The sequence below is a fragment of the Felis catus genome, chromosome D3, assembly GCF_018350175.1.
Source record: "Felis catus isolate Fca126 chromosome D3, F.catus_Fca126_mat1.0, whole genome shotgun sequence".
Lineage (NCBI taxonomy): Eukaryota > Metazoa > Chordata > Mammalia > Carnivora > Felidae > Felis > Felis catus.
The window spans coordinates 15,600,148-15,622,818 of NC_058379.1; the positions used below are offsets into that span (position 1 = coordinate 15,600,148).

The window sequence follows — 22,671 nt, forward strand, 5'->3', positions numbered from 1 at the left end:
ACCTCCCGTGCTTGGGCTTCAGAGAATCTGTGAATCCTTTGAAATCACGGGCAAACTTTTAATGTATGAAAATACTAGCATTTAGGTGCAGAGAAGCACATATTCCCCACTATTTTCCAGAGGAGCCCAACTTGAAGCCTTTAGGATGCTTCAGCAAAATCTGTCGTTACTCTCGTGGGTATGGCGGTTTCTAGTTGCCGCCCAGCAGTCACTTACCTTTTATCCACGGTAGTAAAACCCCTGTTTTAACGAGCTTCATAGCCACCCAGAATAAAGACTGCATTTCCCCATGTTCCTTGCAGCTGGTATAGCCACGTGACTAATTTGGGCCAATGAGATACAGGCAGAATCTCCTCACATGTCAATAAAAGAAATTGTTATATGCTTCTCCCCTTCTTCTTCACCCCTTTTTTCTTCCTGCTGGCTGGAATGTAGACGTGATGTCTGGAACTCAAGTGGCTCCCTGGTCCCTGAGGTGGCTTTGGGAAGTGAGCCCATATAAACAGAGCAAGAAGACGGAAGATTCCCAGTCTCTGAGGGCTTTGCAGAACAGGGGTAGCATGTCAGTAACAAGACAGAATGTCTCTGAGCTTTATTAAGAAGAAATAAATTTCTCTTCTCTTTCGGCCACGGTTATTTTGAGCCTCTGTTTTTCACAGCTAAAATGAATCTTAATTCATACTCAGGGTGAGGCTAAGAGAGTGCTCAGAAGGAGGTATCTTGTTTATCCTTGTCCTTCTCTATACGTCCTCCTCATCTCCTCCAACCTTCCTCCCCTCCCAGCACAAACCATGAGAACCCTTTCAGGCCAAACCCTCCTAGGAGCTGTCATTCCCAGACCTAAAAACAACACAAAACAAACTTTCCAAAGCAGTTGCCTGGTGTCATGTCACCAACTGGTCAAACCAGCTCCTGCTCTGACCTCAGAGATGGAAAAGGGGGCCTCAAGATCACAGGCTCTCCAGCTCTCCCTCCCTCGAAGGATCTCAGAGCCACCCCTCTGCATTTGTGCCTCCAATGGCACTCTACCTAAAGGTCTCAAACTGAGAGGAATAGGTACCACTTTCCCAGCAAAGGCTCTTGGCAGAGAAGCAGATACACTGGTTTATTAGAATGATATTCACATTGAGGAAGTTCTTTTGAAGCAATACCAACAACCACAAAAACACAGAATTTGGAGGTCGATCCATCAGAATTGTCTGCATCACGATGGAGCAAACAAACAAATCCAAAATTTCAGTCTTAAGGGAACAAAGGTTCATCTGTCCGCCATGTCCATTGTGGACCAGCAGGGACACCCTACCCATCAGAGATGTTGGTGACCATAGTGCAGAAGGAAGAGAAATCAACCAAGGGTCCTCCTGTCATGGAGCGGAGGTCTCCCATGGGTTACTCACATGCTTGGAACTGACAGTGACAGGTATCACCTCTGCTCACCACTCATTGGCCACAACTAGTTACATGGCTCTTACCAACCACAATGGCATCAGGAAGTGTGTTGCTTCCTATCACGTGCCCTGAATTTTACTGAATCCCAACTACGTGCTGGGTACTGTTCTAGGTGCCCATGACACAGCCCTAAACAATCAGACCACAGTCCCTACCCTCGGCCCCCACGGAGCTTAGGTTCTAATGGAAGGGGCAGACAACAATCGAGGCCTAAAATATAACTCAGTTCGCAGCCGGCGCTAGGAAGAAAAACCAGCTAACGTGACTTCAGATCAAATGGTTGGAGAAGGTTTCTCTGAGTAGGTGAAATTTAAGTAGAGACACAAATGAAGTGAGAGACCAGTCCTGAGGAAATCTGGGGGAACAGTGTCATAGGCAGTGGGAACGGCACGAGCGAAGTCCTCAGACAGGAATATGTGTGGCTCTTCTGTCCAAAGGACAGAAAGAAGGCCACCAAGACTCCAGCACAGTGAGCAAGGGGTGGATGACAGCAGGGAATCAGATCAGAAAGGTAGCCAGGAGCCTCAATTTGCTTCATGAAACTTTTGTAGCATCTAAAATTGTTTTAACTGTTGACTGATGATTTGCTTATCGATAGGCGTGAGAACACAGACTTGTGTCTCATGTCTAGCCCCTAGTCTAGTGCTTTGCACGTAAGAACTTAGTAAATATGTGATGAATCAACACATGAGTAAATGAATGAATGGAGTCTCCCCCCTCCCCTGTGTCTGCTCCTCCACACATGGTCAACGATCGCCATCACCAACTCGCAGTTGCCCATGTCTTACAACCAGACGGGGAGTCTGATGTGCCCTCTCCTCTCCTCCAGTCCAATCCCTCAGCCAAAATGTTTCTGCTTCTTTAATACATCATGGATTATGTCCACCCGTTATCTCTCCTCAGCCAACAACCCAGCCCAAGCCACCATGTTCCCAGGACCCTACAACAGCCTCTTCTCTGGTCTCCCTGGAGTTTTGTCCCCCAGCACCCTCTCCACAAGTAGCAGGTGATTTTCCTAGAACTCATCATACCACTCTCCTTCTCCAAATAGTTCAATGGGTCCTCAAAATGCTCAGGACAAAGCCTAACTCTTAAACGGGGTCCAGAAGGCCCTACATCATCTGGCCCATGCCCACCTCCCCAACCATTTCCCCCCTCATGATCCATGCCAATTACCCAGTGAGATAGGTAGGTACTTCCGACATTCCCCTTTTACAGATGACAAGGCAGAGGCTCAGAGAGGCTAGGCCACTGGCCCAGAGCAGCCGATCTGGGTCTGTTCAGGTTCCTACCCCCCAGGCTTCACTATCTTTCTTAAGCAGTAAGTACCAACACTGTTACTTCTTTAAAAAAAAAAACAAAAAACAAAAAACAAAAAGCCTGGTTAGTTGAGATACTATTTCCCAGGCTGCAGAATGACTATTCGGGCTGTGAAAGGGGACTTTAAAAGCCCTGATAAAGGCCCAGGAATAAGTAGAGGGCCCCTGTGAGCCCTTGGCTAGGGATGTCCCTCTTTGAAGATGGGTGGAGAGGGGGTTGCGTGAAGCCTCTCCTCCCACAGCTGACCCCTGACTCCCTTCTCCCAGGGACATATGCCGCTAAGAGGAGCTCCCATTGAGTCCACTGAGCCCTTGGCTCCGAGAAGCTTTCACACTGGTAACACATAAGGATCCCTCTGGTTGACACAGTGATGGCTTGTCCCAGGCAGCCACCAGGCTTCCAAATATCAGTGAGTTCCTGGTGTCACTTGTTCTACCGAGAACGTCTGGAAGGACCCAAAGAAGTTTCCAGAGAAGGAGGCCCAACGAGAAGGTGGAGGGAGAGGTGGGCTGGTGAACTGTGGTCTTTCGGGTCCCTTATGGGTTTGGACAGCGCTTGCTCTGGCCATTCAGTGGGGACCACGTAGCATAGCCCACCGGACAGCGAAGCATACAGGCTTAGCAATCAGCACACATCTGCCTCTGTGCCTTTAGTTGTCAACAGAAAACAGTTAACAATATGCTACTATCTCATAGGGTTGTCATAAGGAATGACAGAGGTAAGGTAGGGTCTTTAGTGGAGCTTGGCACGTAAGAGTTCTCCAGCAATGGTGGAGATCGTTACTATTTTGTTGTTTGGGAGCTGTTATCCACAGGCTCAGCCAGACTGTCTGGATTTGAGTATCAGCTCTGCTACTTTGTAGCTGTGTGAGCTGGTGCGAGTAATTTAACCTCTCTGTGCCTCAATATTGGTGCCTCGATATTGTCGTCTGTGAACAGGGATAATAATACCTATCTTAAAGCAATTTGGATGAGGATTAAATAAATCAGTTTATGCAAAAGACAACTATTACAAAATGTTAAATAAGTATTATTATTATTATTACTTGCAGAGGTGGTCAGAGGAAGCGATCCCTGTGTTCTGTATAGAGCGTGTTTGTGAGACTTGTCATGCATTTCTGCCCAGAGCCACACACACACCGTCATGGGGGGCTTAGTTGGCTTGTGCTCCGTATCTGGCCTCGGGATCAGAATTGGCCCTTCTGTTCCTGACGCCAAGGGGGATTAACTTGCCTCACCTTCTCGAGCCACACCAGGCTGGTCCCCTGGAATGGATCAGGGCGGGAAGAGAAACGTGCACAGGCCCAGGCTCCTAAGATTGTGAGATAGGATAAGAGACACAGAGAAAAAACCCAGCTTGCTCAGGACTGCACTTAGGCAAACTTCATGACTAACCAGAGGTCACACATGGGTAGTGTATATATTGCCCTGGCGGGAATAGTTGGAAGCTTCACCCGAGGGGAGGACATTCTGCCCAGGACCCTCAGTCGGGACTCCAGAGGGGGCTGTTCACCAAGGCGCTCCCCCAGCCAGAGGTTGGATGTTGCGAGTACCTGATTTGATGTGTTAACCCTTCTCTGTTCTTCTCTATACTCTCCCCCTCTTTATGTTTACTCGAATTATTTAATTCCATATATTCCCTTTCCCGTATAATTAATAAAACTTTCCTCCACAAAACAGAAAGCGTAGCAATCGTGAATTACTGTTATTCAGAACATTCTGGAAAGAATTTTGGACATAATAGTAGCAGGAAGCTAGAGCTGAATAAATAAGCATTAGCTGTGTAGGATTATGAGGGCATTGACTTGGGTAGGGAGGGACCACGTGGGTTATTTATTTATTTCATTTATTAATCATCTTGTATTTGCCCCGGCATTTGGCCAAGGAAAGAGCACAGGGCTTGAAGTTCAGACACAGCTGGGTTTAGAACCCACAAGCTGGTGGCCTTGGACAAGTTCCCTCCCGTGTTGAACCTCAGTGTCCTCATCTGTCAGATGGAGATGATGATGGTATGAACTTCTGGGAGGGGGGCTGTGGTGAGGAATAAATAAATAGCACGCTTGGAAAGCATTCCACTGGGTGCTGGCACCTTCTAGGCACTCTGGAAATTTTAGCCCTATTCTAATGCTGTTACTGCGTATAGGGTCTGCCACATGTGAGCCAGGCAACTGTGACACTGGGTCGCTAACGGGACATCACCTGCTTGGCAAGACCTGCCGAGCTCCGACAACGCACCAGGCACCCTTCCAGGCACCGGGGATGCTGCTGCGAGCAAGACACCCGAGGGTCCTGCCCCCGTGGAGCCGAACGTGCTGGAAATTCCATCGGGGGTCTGAGAAAGGGAATGGAAAAAGACACGAGCCTACACCTCTCCTATTTGCTGCAGATGTGCTGGGCTCCTGGGGTGTCCAACGGAGGGAACTCTGACGTGGGTCTTTCTCCATCTGGAGCCTGAATGCGGCAGGCCACCAGGATCTGCGCCCACGCCTGGAACAAGAGCTCCAGACCCCTATAATTGTAGAGAAAACACTAAGCAAAAATGACATCCAGAAAGCCAGGCCTCTGAGGGAGCCACCGGGCCCCCCCCTGCAGGCCCTACAGACCCAGCCCCCCGTAGAGTTAGGGCTCAGGGGTGGTGAGGCTGGGTGGGACGGTGTGGTGGAGGGGCTGGAAATACCTAGGGGAGCACGGAACGTGGAGTCTTGCTGCCATGGAAAGGCAGCACAGGAAGAGCACAGAATTGTGTCTGCGTCCTGGCACTTCCCGTGTGACTCGAGGCAGCTACTGCTCCTTCCTGGGCCCCTGTTTCTGGACTGCAGGGTGATGTCACCCTCCCCCTGGGCTGTTTGAGAATTAACTGCAGTCCTTCCCATGTGAAAGCTCTAAGAGGAAAGTAGCCAAGAAAACACTTGTTCTGGGACCCGGGGTCGAATATTGCCCCCAACCCCTGCCCCAATACTCACACATGTGCACACACACACACACACACACACACACACACACTCCACAGGGTCTTTCCTTCCCAGAGAGAGCCAGCCTGGGGGTCCCCTCCCCTACCTGGCTTCTCCTGGTCCTGGCCCCATGTTTTCATCTGGCTGATGACAGCCTGTAGGGCTTACTGACTCCTCTCCAGGAGGCTAGGTCAGCAGGATGAGCAGCTGCCTCCCTCCTCAGCTTCCCAAAACAGAAGGCTGGCCTGACCCAGAAACGTAGTGAGAATCTGGGGGCGGGGGCTGGGGGAGGGAGCACATACAGCAGGCATGTGGGAGGATCACTGCACAAGACCAGGGGTTCCCAAGTCCCACTGTGTGGCCTTCGGCAAGGGGCTTCACCTCTCCGAGCCATGAGGGTCCACTGAGGTCATGAATAAAGTGCTGGGCACATGGTCTGGTACACAGTCAGTGCTCAGCTAAATGTAAGGCATGACGGTGATTATAAACCGTAGTACAGCAGAGGGGTCAAGAGCCAAACTGCCTAGGTTCGAATCCCAGCTCTGCCACTTAACTAGGTGTGCAGACAAGGGTGAGTCGTGCAATCTCACTGAGACTTGGTTCTCTCAGCAATAAAATGGGGATGATAAAAGTCCTTTCCTTATAGGGCTATAGGGGGATCGCATGTGTTAATATACATAAATTTTAAGTGCTTAGAACAGAACCTGGAGCGTGGAAAGTGCTGGATAAATGCTAATGTTTGCTATTTCTGTTTTCTAGCTGCACACCCTCCCTCCTCTCCTGCTGGCAGCATCCTTGAAATGAGAAGGTGGATGAAGGCTCTGTGGGGTTGTGGGAAGGAGGCCTAGAGAGGAAGGAGTAGGAGGGTCTTCTAGAACGCACCCATCAGCAGACTCACCCATAAATAAACACATAAACACACTAAGCACTCCACCCGCTCAAAGCCACACGCGAACGGCTGGGGACCAAGCCACCCACCCGGAAACCTCACCCTGGCCCCGGCCCAGGTCCCAGGCAGCACCGGCTTTCTTCTCTGGGTCACACAGTGATTCTCCCCGTTCTGGCTTCAGAGCCAGCCAGCCAGCCTCGCCCCTGCTGTAATTATAGGTGCGCTGAGGCTTCTGTGCCCAGCCATGACGTCAGCCTCAAGCTTCTAGCCTGATGATCTCACCAGAGTCAAGTGGGGACCCAGTCACTCGGGATGGGGGAGCGGGGGCACCTCAGCCTTCTGAGGGGGCACCTCTGCTAGTGGGGGAAGGAGGGTGGGGTCTCTACCAGTCAGCTCAGCACAGACCCTGGCCGCCCCCCCCCCAAGCCCTGTCACCTGGCAGCTGTGTGCATACCTGCAAAATGGGGGTGGTGATAACATCCCCGATGTTGTGACGGTTCAACGGGTTGGCACGTGCTCACCACAGAAGCATAAGGGGAGGCCAAAAATGATGGTAACTGTTGCTCTCCATAGAATTATTTTTAGCAAACGGCCTCATGCAGGCACTGCTGAACATCAAAACGATTTCTCAACCAATGACTCATTGAATTCCTTAACACCCCCACCCCACCCCACCCCACCCCACCCCAGGAGGAAGGCAGGGCTGAGACCCTGAAGCCCACGGGGGAGGGACGGAGGTGGGGGAGAACGGCACGCCCAACTGCCCACCTGTTGTTGGGGACAGATCAAAGTCAGAACCCAAGCTCAAGGGGCTGTTAGGTAGAAGGACGGTTTACAAATTCATTCTCCAAGCTATGTGGGAGGGGCAGGGAAGTCTAGAACAGGTCCTCTGTGGGCTCCCTGTGTCAGACCAGACCGCCTGCCCGGGTACAGCACCTTCTGATAATTATCATCATTAACAGTCATGCAGGGCTACCATTGGCTAACACTTCCGGTGATAGTTTCCTCATCTGTAAAATGGGGACAGTGGCACTCCCCTTACCTCCCGGGATTGGTGGTGCCGTTGAAGCCGGTTTCATATTTGGAAAGCGCTTAGAACAGGACCCAGCATACAGCAAGCATCGTGTAATGGAGAACTCCAAACTGACTATGCGAAAGTGGCAGTCTGCTAAATGTTTAAGGATGGTTACCTCATGTGTTCCTCATGACACATCCATGCAGTGGCTACTATGGGGTCCATTTTACAGCTGGGAAAACTGACAGCTCACAGGTGGCTGGGGAATAATGTTACTGCTCTCAGAGGACACTGAAGGCAAGTGTCCACGCCGGGTTGTAAGTGGGCATTGCGGCCCAAAGCCACCTGCCTTCAGATGCACTGGGCTCCCAACCCTCTCCCCTCCTTCTGCAGGAGGCAGCAGGCTCTGGGGAAGGTATTACCGAGGGTGACCTGAGCCCTCAGCAGGCAGAGGGTTATTAATAGCCGGCCTTTGCACTGAGAGTGGGGAGGCGGCTCCGGAGCGAGCCCTGGGAGAGGGGGCGGAGCTGAGCCCAGCCGGGAGGGGGGGGCGGGAAGAGAGTGTCCGACTGGCTGGCTGAACTCGGCCCCTCCCCTACCCCTGGGAGCCCAGCTGTTCCCTCAGCGGATTCTCAGGGGCTGGTTCATCACCTCCGAATACTCCTGTGACAGGAGGCGCTCGAAAAACCCGCCTCCAGCCCCAAGCAGCAATAAATAGAAGGCTCTCAGCCCTGAAGAAGCAAGGAGAAGTTTCTAGGCCTGCGTCCCTGGGTTTATTAAGCTCCTGACTCTCCTCTAGACATCTCAGTGGCTCTGGCTGAGAGCCTGGACAGTCTGGGAGGACAGTGACTGGCGGATCTCTGGTGAGGCAGAGCGGAGAGGGGCCCTCTGGAATTCTGCTGGACCAGCTGGTGGTAGCCTTTGGAGTGTCTTTGGGGGCTGGGATCCCAGCCGGGTGCACACCCTCTGTCCTTGGCAGTGGATGGTTCGGCATTTTCTGAAGCAGAAAAATAAGCTTGGAGGGCCAACCCACCCACATCACCTTGCTGTGTGACCTTGGGCAGGTGGCTCCCTCTCTCTGAGCCTCCGTTTCCCCTCCAGCTCAGCAGCCATGGCTGATGGTCAGATGCCCTTCTCCTGCCACCTCCCAAGCCGCCTGCGCAGAGACCCCTTCCGAGACTCATCCCTCCCCTCGCGCCTGCTGGATGATGACTTTGGCATGGACCCCTTCCCGGACGACTTGACTGCCTCTTGGCACAACTGGGCCCTGCCTCGATTCTCCCCAGCATGGCCTGGAACCCTAAGGTCAGGCATGGTGCCTCGGGGGCCCACGGCTGCAGCCAGGTTCGGGGTACCTGCTCAGGGCAGGAGCCCCCCACCCTTCCCTGGGGAGCCCTGGAAAGTGTGTGTTAACGTGCACAGCTTTAAGCCAGAGGAGCTGATGGTGAAGACCAAGGACGGATACGTGGAGGTGTCTGGTGAGTGAGGGGCAGGAGTGAGAGAGAGCCCGGGAGAAGGGTGTAGGCCTCAGCCCCAGGAATGGCCAAGAGAATGTTTGTTCCCTTAGAGGGTGAGCTGTGACAGCGTGACACAGGTGACTTCAGGGCTCAGGAATGCAGGCCACAGAAGTTATCTTTCTGGAAAAGCTGTGCTCTCCCTGGCTTCCAGGAGACACCTCAACCTGACCCAGTGGCTGGGGCCTTTGAGGGCTGTATCTATCAGTCAGAGCACAGTCAGGGAAGTAGAAACCACGTCACAGGTTTTGACAGAAAAAAAAAAAATTAATAGAAAGGGTAAGTCAAACAGATAGAGAAGAAATACAAAGACAAGGACGAGATGGGGCACAGTGTCACAGCACAGTCTAGAAGAGTGTGTTAAGTGCTGTGACACGCTAGAGCTAATGATCAGCGCAGGTTTCAAGAGGAATGGGGCCCCTTGTTCCAGATAAGGGCGCTGAGGCCTGACAGTCACTATGAGGATACTAACTGGGACCTTGATTGAGCATTTACTTTCCGCTAGGCACCGCACTCCGCCCTTTACCTGTAGCATCTCAGTGAAGGCAACCAGAGGAGGTGGGGCCTGTCTGTCTCCTCTTTTCACAGATGACGAAACTGAGGCACAGAAAGCTGAAAGTAACTTGTCCAAGGCCGCCCAGATTCAAACTCAGGCTGTCTTGGGAATTGGGAGGCCAGAAGAGATTTGATGATTTATTGAGCACCTACTAGGTACCAAAAACTGGACTAAGACTCTTAGATTCCTTCTTCCAAGTAATCCTCACTCCGGCCCTGAGAAGCAGGGCTGTCTGCTCCCATTTCACAGCTGAGGAGGCTGAGGCCCAAGCGGAACTTGTCCGAGGTCACGCCATGAGTCAGCAGCAGGAAGAGTCTAGGCCTGCCCAGGACGCCAGGCCTGGGGTCCTTGCCGCCACATCCCAGCCTGGGAGAAAGGAGGAGGAGACAGGAGACTCAGTCCCTGCTGGGCAGGGGAACAGCTTTCTCTCTCTTCCCTCCCAATTAACGCTCCATTAAAAAGAGTGTGTTCCCGGCACAGGCTGGCAGGCCAGAGAATCAATAAAAGCCATTGCAAGGCAGGCTGGGCGGATACAAGCCCTGGCGGGGCAGGCGGCAGTCGCAGGCGGCGTGTAGGGGGAGTTTTCAAAGCCTCCCAGGGTGGAATTGTAAACATCAAAGGCTCTGCCGGGGGTGGTGGGCCAGGAGACACGCTGGGGCCATGTGCGGATGGAGGGGTTCAGCCAGGGCGTTCCGAGTTGGCTGGTGGCCAGGCCTGAGTTCTGAAAGTGGCTGTGCCGCACTAACCAGCAGGATGCACAGAATGTTTATCTTTCCCGTGCTGTGTTTCCTTATCTGGAAATCGGGGTTCTGGTGCATGAGGATTGTTGTATTAAATGAGCTGACGGGAGTCAAGTGCAGACAAGGGTTCAGTATTGTTATTGCTGTGATGCTGCTGTTATTAAAATGCTGGGCACAGAGCAAGGCTCCAATACACCATAGATCGTAGATGTTCTTTGAGACCTGGGTTCAAATCCCGACACTGCCCGATGGAAGACTGCTCAGAAAGTCTTCTCACTGTTCTGAGCCTCAGTTGTCTTATCTGCAGAATGGGGATCATGATAATATCTCTCCTGCAAATCTGTAGAGAAGATTAAATGTGAGCTGACAATATATGATAATAAATGCAGAGAGTCTGTAAAATGGAGTTAATAATAGTGTCTGCGTGGCACTCTGTAAACGATTATTATCACCACCTCTCCCGTCTCTGGTTTTCATTCGGATTCCAGAGTCTTCCACCCTTGGTTGGAGGTGTCTCTGTGCCCTCTGGCCCCTCCAGGAGACCCCTGAAGTATATCTCCCCCATTCTCTTCCTTTCTTTTTTTTTCTTTTTTTTTTAAATTTTTTTTTAATGTTTATTTATTTTGAGATAGAGACAGAGCATGAACAGGGGAGGGGCAGAGAGAGAGGGAGACACAGAATCTGAAACAGGCTCCAGGCTCTGAGCTGTCAGCACAGAGCCCGAAGCAGGACTCGAACTCACAGACCGTGAGATCATGACCTGAGCCGAAGTCGGACGCTTAACCGACCAAGCCACCCAGGCGCCCCGCCCATTCTCTTCCTTTCTACGTGCTTCTTTAAAAAAAAAATTTTTTTTAATGTTTATTTTTGAGAGAGACAGAGTGTGGGAGGGGGAGGGCCAGAGAGAGAGGGAGACACAGAATCGGAAACAGGCTCCAGGCTCTGAGCTGTCAGCACAGAGCCCGACGCGGGGCTCGAACTCACGGACCGTGAGGTCACGACCTGGGCCCAAGTCGGATGCTTAACTGACTGAGCCACCCAGGTGCCCTTCTAGATGCTTCTTAACAGGTGGGTTCTGGCAGCTCCAGGCTGAGATCTCAGCTAAGCACCTTACTAATGCAGTGGCACTGAATGAGGCTTTGAGTGAATCATGGAGCCTCAGTTTCCATATTTGTAAAATGGGGTGGTTGGGTGCTTCAATAAGACAAAGCCTTTTTAGGTTGTAAAATGCCTCATAGGTACGTACTTAGCACCCTCAGCTTGACAGAATCCAAATCCCTGAAAGTACATATAGAGACTCTCAAAAAATGGATATGAAATCAGATTGATATCAGGGTTCCATTTAAAATCAGCTCCAATCTTTTATCCTATATCTCATAATGACAGACCTATTCTTCTTCAAGCACTCGGTGTAGGCACTGTGCTAAATGCCTACAAATGTTGGCTCCCAGGTTCCTCATGTGGACTTGCAAGGAAATATAGGTAGGTTTGTGACACCCACTTTGCAAGGAGGAAATTGAGGCTCAGAGAGAGTAACTCACCTGAGATCCCCTGGTCCTCCATGGCAACGTCTGAAATTCAAAGCCAGGCCTGCTGAGACAGTTCCGAGTCAGGATGGCTGGATTTTCCTCTGATTATGCAGCCTTGGGCAAATCCTCCCACGTCTTGGGCTTCAGTTTTACTGTTGGCCTTAGGTCTTAGGAGGAGTTGAAGTAAATCAGTATTTGCCAAACAGTACATTTTAAGATATCACGAGGCACCTGAGAAATGGAAGGAAGGCGGTACAGATTTTTAAAAGGTGCCAGAGGAAACAAAATTATAAACAGGTCTCCTTACTGCAGGACTTATCAGAGCTTTGATTTGCTACATTAATGTAGTTTATGGCTCTCTGGAGGCAGCCCTGTCTTACCTGACCATATATGAGTGTATAGTTCCAGGCAAGTGTTTGGAAAATGCTAGACTAGATGCTTTCCATGATGCTTATACACCCCAACTCGCACCCTGCAGCCCGCAGCCAAGAAATGTTCTCTTCATGGGCCACTGGGCCCAGCCCTGGCCAAGAAGAAACTGGAAAACCCAGAGGCCTTATTCCCACCCCCTCTCCTTAATCCCAGGGCCTCTGCCTCCCCTGGAAACAGCACCTTCTTTCTTTAGCTGGGCCATATGGCTTTCCCTGAAGTGCTGATCCCTGCTTCTTGGCACCTACACTTCTCTGAGGCATGTTGAAAAAATAGCAGCTGTGAGGGGCCTCTGGCTTGCCCTGCCTCCAGATGAGTTCTTTTTTTTAAAAAGAATCATAATTACTTTTTTCTGTTTACGAAAATAAAATATTTCCACGGTAGAAAACATAGCTAGGAAAGCAAAATAAGAAATTAAAAATCACTCATAATCCTTAAGCTGCCCCAATAAATAGATATTCAAATAATATGCAAATTAAGCTTCAAGATGAGCCTCTGGTAGCAGCATCCACTTTCAACCAGGCTCCTCTTTATGGAAATCTTGGAGCTGCCCCTGCTCAGAGATCCTCCCCTCCCCAACCCCAATACCCTATTTTCAGGGCCTGGACAGGGAAGCTTAGCCTTTCAGGAGTAGTCCTTTCTCCAAACATCAAAAGAAGCCACAAGCCTTCGCCTTCACACAATATTTTTACCACTTACAAAGCAGTCCTGTGACTCATTTTCATTTGCTACTCACAGCAACCCCCAAATTAGGAAGCTATTGTCACCCCCATTTTAGAGAAGAATAAACTGAGGCTCAGAGAAGAGTAGAGATGGGCTAGAAAGTGTTAGAGCAGAGACTGAAATCCAAAACCCAAATACCTTTGCTCCAGCACTCCAAGCTGTGTGACCTTGGGCATATCACTTAACCTCTCTGAACTTCCGTTCCCCATCCACAAAATGGTAATAATGAGAGTCCCTGCTTTCTAAGGTTGTCACGAAAATTAAAGGAGTCGCTATTAGTAAGGGGCTGGGACAGTGGCTCACACCAAGAAAGCGCTGTATAAGAGTTTGTTATTGCTTATTATTCCCAGGACACCAACGGGTGCAAAAGGGCTGAGTCAGAGGCACTGGCCAGTCCCCAGGGGAAGCAGGCCTCTCTGGAGGCCCAGGCTCTGGGGGGAGGGTGTCAGAGAACAGACAGTGCTCCTGGGCCACAGGCCCGGTTAGGGCTGGACAGTTGGCACTCACGGATTTGGCGGGCCCAAATCAACTCTCCCGGGGGCAGCGCGTTCAAAGCATAGCATGCTCTGGGTACCCAGACACTGCAGTTTAACAACGAATTCCTATCAGGGGACCCCTTTCCACCCAGCCCGTGAGAGAATAAATTGATGCAACCTTTCCTAAGGGCAATCTGGCAATACAGAGCAAGTCTCAGAAATTCTAGAACTTAGAATTTATCCTAAAGATGTCATCAGGCCAGATGCAAAGATCCAGCTGTGAGAATGTGTGGTGCCGTGAGGTTCTCTCTAAGGTCAGATACCGTCTCACTGCCCAAAAAGCCAGGGATTGGCTAAATGAACTTAGGGATCCCTACAGCGGAACGCTGCGCAGCCATTAAAGAAATCACGTTGCCGAAGAATATTTGGCAAGACGTGGAGAAATGATTATAATGTGTTGGCAAGAGATAACAGTTTTGAGTATAATGCGCAATATGATTCCATTTCCTAAAATCTGCGACATGTATCTATCCTATATAACACTTATGTCCATAGAAAGAAAAGTCTGGAGCGTATACAAAAAATGTGGTCTTGTCGCAGTGATGGGAGGACAGGTAGTTTTGATCATTTATTTCGGCATTTTCTACATTTTCTAGCATACACAGTCAGAGCAAAGTCAGTAATAAAGAAATTAGGAATAATGAAAAAGCAATTGATAACATAATCGCCTATAAATCGTCAGTTTTTTAAGACTGGGGCTGCCAAAAAAAAAAAAAAAAATCCCACGAGGTGATTTACACTCTGGATTCCACAGCTTCTCAGAAGGGTGTCCCCGTGGAAATGGGGGTTCTTGGCCTGGGAATGTGGCCCCACAGATGAGGAACAAATAAAGATAGGAGCTGAAAGGCTCCTCCCTGCCCTAATCTGGTTTGTTTAAAGAGAAGTTAGAGACTCTCCCCATTAAAAAAAATAATAATAAAGGAGTAAGGAGCAGTCAACAGGCTCAGAAGTTGCTATGTAAATTGAAGGTGATAGGCAGTTTGGGCCCAAACCTTCTTATCTTTTCTCTTCCTCAGGAAAGAAAACAGCCCCACCCCTGCTACCCTCTAGAAGGTGGGGCAGGTGGAATTTCAAATCTGTGGTGTCTAAGGTGTCATTTCTTTTTTTTTTTTTTTTTTTCAACGTTTATTTATTTTTGGGACAGAGAGAGACAGAGCATGAACGGGGGAGGGGCAGAGAGAGAGGGAGACAGAGAATCGGAAACAGGCTCCAGGCTCCGAGCCATCAGCCCAGAGCCTGACGAGGGGCTCGAACTCACGGACCGCGAGATCGTGACCTGGCTGAAGTCGGACGCTTAACCGACTGCGCCACCCAGGCTCCCCTAAGGTGTCATTTCTTAAAGAAAGCCCTCTTTCGAGAGTCTGGGTGGGTTTTTTCTGTTTTGTTTGTTTGTTTGTTTGTTTGTTTGTTTTAGCAGATTGAAACATTATTTCCAGGCAGTTCATCCAGTTTTAGGTAGAGATAATGTGGCTCAAAGAGCTAATTTCAGGCTGGAACAGGCAGAGGGGCATCAGACCCGCAGCCCTCGGTGTAGACTCGGAGCTGGTTCAGAGCTCAGGCCTGCCATACACCTGCTGGGTGACCTTGGACCCATCACTGGGCCTCAGTTTCCACATCAGTAACCAAGGGGGAAAGAAGCCCACCTTCAGAGCTAGGAAAGACTCTGTGCATCGTAAAGTCAACTGGGTGGCAGACTAGGGCTCAGCATGCGACCCCACTTCTTTTCTACCACCCCTCCTGGGATGTTAGCTTCAGGGTTCGACTGGCTGGTTAGGGGAAAGGGCCCAGAGGCAAGACTTAAAAGATACAACATGTGGTTCAGTTTCCGTGATTTCCTAAATCTAACTTGTAATTGCCTACAAACCACCGTCTAGGCCTCCTGTCTGGTCCGTCGTCTTAGTTCATCTTTACGACAGCCTCGGCTCAGGGGGGTCCGTTTAGTAGACGAGGGACCAGAGAGGCTCAGAAAACTGGTGTCTCCGACCCCAAGTCAAACGGCGAGGCAGGGGCAGGGGCAGGATTCGAACCCAAGTCTGAGTCCTGACCAAAGTCCGGGGGACATCGATGCTTACGCGTGGCATTCCGCTCTCTTCTAGGCAAACATGAAGAGAAGCAGCAAGAAGGTGGCATCGTTTCCAAGAACTTCACGAAGAAGATCCAGTAAGTGCCCTGGCGGCGTGGGTTCCAGGGTGAGGGTGGAGGAGTGGGTAGGGCCTGGGACCCAAGATCTGGAGCGTCTCCGTCTTGGGCATCTCTCTTTCCAGACGAGCCCCAGTGAGGGAATTGAACCCTCACACCTAAAGGGGAGAAAGTGTCACAGCAAACCTGCCGTAGGGTCCCGGAAGAGGTTACGTAGATCATGCCATCACACCTGGGCTCAGTGCCCCGCGAGGCGGGAAGTTAACAATGTCACTTTACAGATGGAGAGCCCGAGAATTAGAGAAGCAAAATGATTTGTCTGTGATTCCGTGAAAATCGAGGCACTCACCCCGTGGCACGCTTGAGGGAGGATCTCCACCACCATCAAGAAAGACCCTGCCTTGGTGCCCGAGTGCCCAGTGGATTCTTTCGAAGGGTGCCTGCTCTAAGTGTCCCACCGCGGGAGAGCGTGCGCCTTCCCTACGGTATCCACAGGAATGAAGGCGGAACTTGTCCTGACATTGCTGTTTCCTCCTGGGAGGGGTTTGGAGGCTGAGAGGTTGGGACATGTGAAGGGTGGGTTTTGCTGAGGGCTGTGGGAAGGGCTGAGCCGGGGGAATCATGGGAGCGGCCGGAAGACCACCAGGCTGGGCCAGTGAATCGAAGCCACACCGGGGCCCTAAGGGAGATGCCTGTAGGGAGGGAGACGACAGCCGGGTGCTGCTGGTAAACACCTCTTCCCTGTACTCAGCAGTTGTCCACTGTGTGCACTCTGGCTCCAAAGCCCTGTCCCAGTCAATGCCTTTAATCGTTGCAGCGGGCAGAAGAGACATTACCCTCCTTGTTTGTCGGGGAAACTAAATTCCCAGAGGTGTAAGGGGCTACCTAAGGTCCTTACAGTTAGAATTTGGCCCCAAACCGATCCCTGAACTCGGTTCAGTGCTCGTGCCCCGGAGCAAAGGATGCCCTTTCTTCACCTGTAAAAGGGATGGGGGTGGATCTTGATTCCGGAATCCGCCGACTGAAAATGAAATGAGATCAGAGCACAGCCACCAGCACCCAACTGGTCCTCATAAGTGGCAGGCTATTATTACTATCATTGGTGTGGTTATGGAGTCTCAACTCCACCCTCGGCCCTGGCAAAAATGTCCTGGTCTGGAGAGATTGCACCAGCTGAATTCTGAGGCTTCCTTCAGCTTTGGGATTCTGCAGTCCTGTCTCTCCTGCTGTGTGCCCATTCCTGACCTGCCCGGCGCCTCTGAGTTCTTAGAAGCCCATGGACGCTTCCCAGTAAGGCAAACAGCTAACTGTTTCTCTTTACGCTCGCTGGCTCGCCTGCCATCCCCAAGACCCACACCTCTTCCTGGTACAGTGGCCAGATCACACGCTGCTGAGAGGGAGAGGGGGGAAAAGAAGGGGGGACAAGTGCGGGGGAGCTGATGTTTCTTTGAAGAGACTCAAATAAGGTCTCAGGATGGAGTCACTGACAGGGCAACTCCGTGGAAGGGATTGAGCTGGAAAGAAGTCAGCGGGTTAATCATCTTTTAAAAACGTGGATTTCCCCATCTCTGATGCCTCCGGGAAAACAGCTTGCTGGGGTGATTTGAGCAATAGAAATGTTTAAAGTTTCTCAAGGCACAGGCTGCTATTCGGCTGGGGTCCAGCAACCGAGCTGAGCTTCTTGTTATAATATTGGGCTAGCCATTGTCTTGAGCCCCACAAGTGCCCTCCCTACCAACCTGGCCTTCCTGACCCTGTCTCTGGGATCCTCTGAGCCTCCCCACATGCCAACAACAGGGGGTCCCCAGGACCCCCCCTCCATCCCTATGCCATGTATCCATCCATTCGGTCTGGTCATTGTCCAGCTGTGCCAGTTGCTAAATATTTTGAAGCTCACCTCTGGGTATAGGGAGACCTGGCTCCATGATAAAGAAAGTGGGTAACTTAGAACAACCAGCTGAACTGCTCTGAGCTTCTGTCCCCACGTTTCCTCTGGACCAAGTTGTGATGGGGAATGAGAACATGTGTGTCAAACATTCAGCACAGGGTAAAGACTCAGTGTTCAGTCTGTGAGGACTAATATTATTTTTTAAAACTCTGCAAGGCTGGAGTCACATGAGAGCAGCTGGGACCTCCCGGGACCCCCTGGCTCTGCCCAGGCTCTAGACACCAAAGATGGCCCTGGCCCACTCTCAGGAGGCTCCATTGACTCTCCCCGGAAAAACTCTGGTCATCAGAGAACAGGGGGAAGTTCCTTCAGCCAGAATGAGATCCTTGGAGTTTTCCACCCAGGCAGGATGCTACAGCTGTTTGCCTTAGCCATGACTAGGAAATTCGTCTCAACACATCCATCCCCGTGTGAAAGGCGCCATGTTGATTGGATGAGGGGGTGCAGGAGAGATCTTGTGGGTTGGGAGCAGGGCAAGACTGTAGATGGGATCTTTCCACAGCCAACTTGAATGTAAGGACAGGAAGCAGGGGACGCAGGAAGTCATTGATGGAGGATGCTCAGAGTCAAAGCAAACTTTAGGTCCCTGCTCTCCATCTTCCCAGGTATCTGTTTTGCTATTTACTGACACCTGTAATGTGTCAAGAGCCATAAGAGGGGTATAGGTGTAATATTATTTCACCTGTAAAAGAATCCTGTGGAGCCAGTGTTATTAAGTCCATCTTGCAGATGAGAAAACTGACGTTCAGAGGGATGTTGGAATTCCACAAAGGTCACACAGCTAGTGATGAGCCAGGTCTGGGATTCAAACACAGATCTCCCCACCTTCAAAGCCTATGACCTTCCTGCCCGGGTAGGGGAAACTGGATTGCAGTCATTTGAAGACCATCTTCAACTACTCTCTGCTTTATGTGTTTACATTCCCATATTATTAGTTGCTTAAGACTTCTTTCCTTTTTGATCAGGTTGCTTTTGAGAAAGTTAAAGTACTACTACTAATATGTTCACTGAAGAAGGCAGTCATAAAACAAACCCAATGAAAGAAAAATGTGGATAAGTTCCAACTAGATAGCATTACCTGCTTAAGGGTTTAAGCTTTAGATCAGCTCTGTCTCTGTTAAAAAGCAACAATAGCAAGGGATAGAGTCTAACAGCTTTAAAGATCATGGTAACACTTAGCTGAGATGTTCATTTGGATGCAAATGGAAGGATTGAGAGAGAATGGAAGAAGAATCATTTTCCCACCATGGTGGTTCAACATATAGGTCACCTGGTGAGAGACCTTGAACAAGTCTGTTTTTATCTCTGGGTCTCAGTTTCCCCATATGTAAGATGAGAGCACTGTCCTGAACAATCAAGAAGATTCTTTTAGGTTCAGACATTTTTTAGTTTGGTGATACCACAATGTGTGCTAAAATATTCACAGCCATCCAGGTTCCCATTTAAATGGTCAGTGACCATAGTAACAATGTAGAGGCTAACATTTATTGAGCACTTAGTGTATGCCAGGCACTGGGCTAAGCCCTTCGCTTTCATTATCCCATGTAATTCTCCCAGACAGAAACTGTTAACCCACTTTTCATGTAAGGACATAGGTTCAGAGAGGCTAGATCACCAGTCCAAGGTCACACAGTCAGCAAGAGTCAGAATTCAAACTCAGATCTGCCTGCCTGCAAGGGCCATGCTCTGGACCATGGCTGCCCTGCCCCATTGCACCAGGTATGCTACGGGTTAGCATGTAAATAGTTAAACGGAGTCGGCCCATCCCCAGCAGTGGGAGGGAGGTCCAGACTTTTGGCCTTGTCTGTGCTTCAAGTTTGACTTGGTGCCTGCCCAAGTTCCCTCTTTTTCTTCCATCCTTCCCAGAAGGCCCCTTGTTAATCTCCGTGGCTCTAATTTGGCAGGAGTCTCCTCGGTAGATTCCACTCATGTGGCTACATGTTGCTACTCACAGAGAAAACTCCCCAACCCCTTCAGGAAGGATCCTGCCCTGGCCAGGAATGGATCTGCCTCATTTCTTGGTTCTGTCATCAAAACCCCTGCGTTTATAACAGGCAGAGTCTTCCTGGACCAATGGAAAGATCTATGCTGATTGACCCTCCTAGCTTCCCTATCATAATCCTTTTCTCAAAAGTCTGGTGCCAGAGAATGCAGTAGAGCAGAGCATCATGGGTTTGGAGACCAAGATTCCAATTCCATTTCCATATGCTTCTTACTAGCAGCGTGACCTCAGACAAATCGCTTCACGTCTCTGTCCTCAATTTCCTTGTCTGTAAATCGGGACAGTGAGGGAACTTGCCTGGTGGGATTATTGTTAACAACTAAATGAGATGATATGCAGGTGAAGGTCATAGTTTCCATCATCTTTATTTATAAAGACATCCCAGTGAGGCCATGAACATGTTCTCACAATACCAGTAGTTTGATGAAGGAACCATGTCTCAAGATTGCCTCATTTACCCAAAACGATCCAAAAAATTATAACATATAGCTTCAGAACTGGAACCAGAGTTGGATTCAGAAATCCTGTCTTTGATGTTCTCACTCACTGAACATGTCACTTGATCTCCTCAAGTCTCTGTTAAATGTTTTATGCAACAGCATATTAATTCCTACCTATTAGCCATTGGAGGATCATTATAAAGTTCTAGCCAAGTAATGCCTATAAATGTGTTTTGAGAACAAAGCAATTATGACCTGCCAAGAGCTACTTCAGATGTGACCCAAATCAAGGCTCATTCTTTTTTTTTTTTTTTTTAAGTTTATTTATTTACTTTGAGACAGAGAGAGAGAGAGAGCACAAGCAGGTGAGGGGCAGAGAGAAGAAAAGACAGAATCCCAAGTAGGCTTCCCACTATCAGCACAGAGCCCAATGCGTGGCTTGAACTTACAAACTGTGAGATCATGACCTGAGCTGAGATCAAGAGTCAGACGCTTAACCAACTGAGCCACCCAGGCGCCCCTCAAGGCTCATTCTAAGCATCACAGAGTAGCTTACTGTGCGACCATCCTGTTCCATCAGTGATTCACCAATAATGCGTTCTCAGCAAGCACATGGCAGATGAAAATGTGTTGCCTGCTGTGACACCTTACCTATGTTCTACAAAGGGAGGGGAGTGGTGGCCATTTCTGCCAGCAGCCGGACCAGTGTGAGTAGAGAGACCTCAACCAAGGATCAAATATCTGGGCCGCAAGGACCTTTTAAGTTACTGTTCGGACACCACTTTACCGTTTGCAAAGCATCTTCAGACTCTGTCTCACTTCAAATACTATACAATTTTAATATTACTATCTCCGTTTGCAGATGAGGAAATTAACTCAGAGCAATTGAGTGACCTTCCCAAGATCATACAGCTAGAAAAGGGCAGAGCCAGGATTCAAACCCAGCGTTGTATGCCCTAAGAGCCCAAATTCATATCAGAAACATTTTCTTTTGGGGCGTCTGGGTGGCTCAGTCGGCTAAGCATCCGACTCTTGGTTTCAACTTAGGTCATGATCTCACGGTTCGTGAGTTTGAGCCCCACGTGGGGCTCTGAGCTGACAGTGCGGAACCTGCTTGGGATTCTCTCTCCCCCTCGGCCCCTCCCCTGCTCACGCTGTCTCTCACTCTCTCTCTCAAAATAAATAAAGTTAAGAAAACTTTTCTTTCAAGTGAAAAAAAAGAATGTTTAAGCTATATTAACAATAATACATGAATAGTATCTTGTGCTTCTTTCTCCTAGGCTTCCTGCAGAGGTGGATCCTGTGACAGTTTTTGCCTCGCTTTCCCCAGAGGGCCTGCTGATCATCGAAGCCCCCCAGGTCCCCCCTTACTCACCATTTGGAGAGAGCAGTTTCAACAACGAGCTTCCCCAAGACAGCCAGGAAGTCACCTGTTCCTGAGACCCCAGTCTTGGCCCATCTTTATCCTTCCCCAACTGCAGGGCGTCTCTGTATTCCAGAGTACATTACTTTAGCTGAATTCATAGATTTAGTGACTAAGATGTTAGGGGTGGGGGTGGACTGACCACGGACTCCCTGGATAGCGTAGTAGTAGGTTTTTCCACAGAACGGTACAATTGGCAGGGTCCTGCTCAATTGCATTAGGCCAAAATGCTGGGAGATTGTTTCTTTACCTTTTCTATCATGATGAAAATGTTGCACATTCTATAGCTGCAGAACAGATAGAAGGGGACATGACATTTCACACTGTATCTTACCTTGCAGCTAATGCAAAAGGTTGCTTTTCTCTGGGGACCTCCCTGTCACCCAGATTCCTATTCTGGGCTCCTGGTTTCCATGCCTGCTCCATGGTTTGGTTGATGGAGCCCACTGGCTCACCCCACTGTGTTTCTGCAGCCCTGGTCTACAAAGGGGTGTAGATAGGTCTTACATCCCCATATGGGATTTATCCAACAGCCACATGAAAACAGTGCCTTCTGCTCTTCACCCAGGCATTTATAGCATGTTCCCAAGTTGGCACTCCCTGAGGACTCTGGAAACCGATGTAGTCTCTGGCTAGAGTCTCCCCTTTCTCGTGCCTCCTATGTCCAATTGGGGATTTTTACAGAGGGGGCTGTCTCCAAACAGCTCCACCAGGAACCAAGCAAAGGCCAGACAGACTGGCAGGCAGGCTAGTGGTATTGTGTATATGAGTGAGACGTGTGTGTCATTGTTATTTGAATTGTGCTGTTGTTTAGGGGGGAATTAACAGTAAATAATAATAATAATAAAAAAAAGGAGCTGATGTTCTTAGCTTTGTGTGCTTCTTTTGATGACAAACTAAATGCTATGCCACTTAGATACCCAATATTGGGAATGCTTGCGGCTGCAAGCAGTGATACTCAACGAGGAGTGGTTTAAATGACATAAACATCTGTGTCTAACTTTGTAAGAAGTCTAGGGGTGATTTCAGAGCTATTTTTTCAGTTCTTATGCCACCAAGGGCCCAGAGA

General features: G+C 49.7%; 1 protein-coding gene and 1 long non-coding RNA gene across 6 annotated transcripts; one reads left to right on the forward strand and one right to left on the reverse strand.

Moving 5' to 3' along the window:
- Nucleotides 1-662: 662 nt before the first annotated feature.
- On the reverse strand, nucleotides 663-12,182 carry LOC102900742. 5 transcript variants are annotated; one of them, XR_441520.4, is made up of 4 exons: nucleotides 11,975-12,182; nucleotides 7,651-10,773; nucleotides 7,063-7,213; nucleotides 663-5,277 (listed from the first exon to the last, which is right to left on the reverse strand). It is a non-coding gene; the product is annotated as an uncharacterized LOC102900742 (long non-coding RNA). The 5 variants fall into 5 exon arrangements; XR_441521.4 differs by having other exon boundaries at nucleotides 7,063-7,216; XR_002147346.3 differs by having other exon boundaries at nucleotides 9,664-10,773; nucleotides 11,975-12,114.
- Nucleotides 8,735-22,471, forward strand: HSPB8 (heat shock protein family B (small) member 8). The gene is made up of 3 exons (XM_003994712.6): nucleotides 8,735-9,101; nucleotides 15,747-15,810; nucleotides 21,460-22,471. The coding sequence occupies exons 1-3, from the start codon at nucleotides 8,735-8,737 to the stop codon at nucleotides 21,617-21,619; spliced, it is 591 nt and encodes a 196-aa protein (XP_003994761.1). The 3' UTR covers nucleotides 21,620-22,471.
- The last annotated feature ends 200 nt before the right edge of the window (nucleotides 22,472-22,671 follow it).

Bases quoted from the DNA above. Each gene is read 5' to 3' on its own strand.
- HSPB8 (XM_003994712.6), top strand. From the start codon at position 8,735: ATGGCTGATGGTCAGATGCCCTTCTCCTGCCACCTCCCAAGCCGCCTG. The intron at 9,102-15,746 runs GTGAGTGAGGGG...GCTCTCTTCTAG, and splicing joins CGGATACGTGGAGGTGTCTG to GCAAACATGAAGAGAAGCAG. The intron at 15,811-21,459 runs GTAAGTGCCCTG...TCTTTCTCCTAG, and splicing joins AACTTCACGAAGAAGATCCA to GCTTCCTGCAGAGGTGGATC.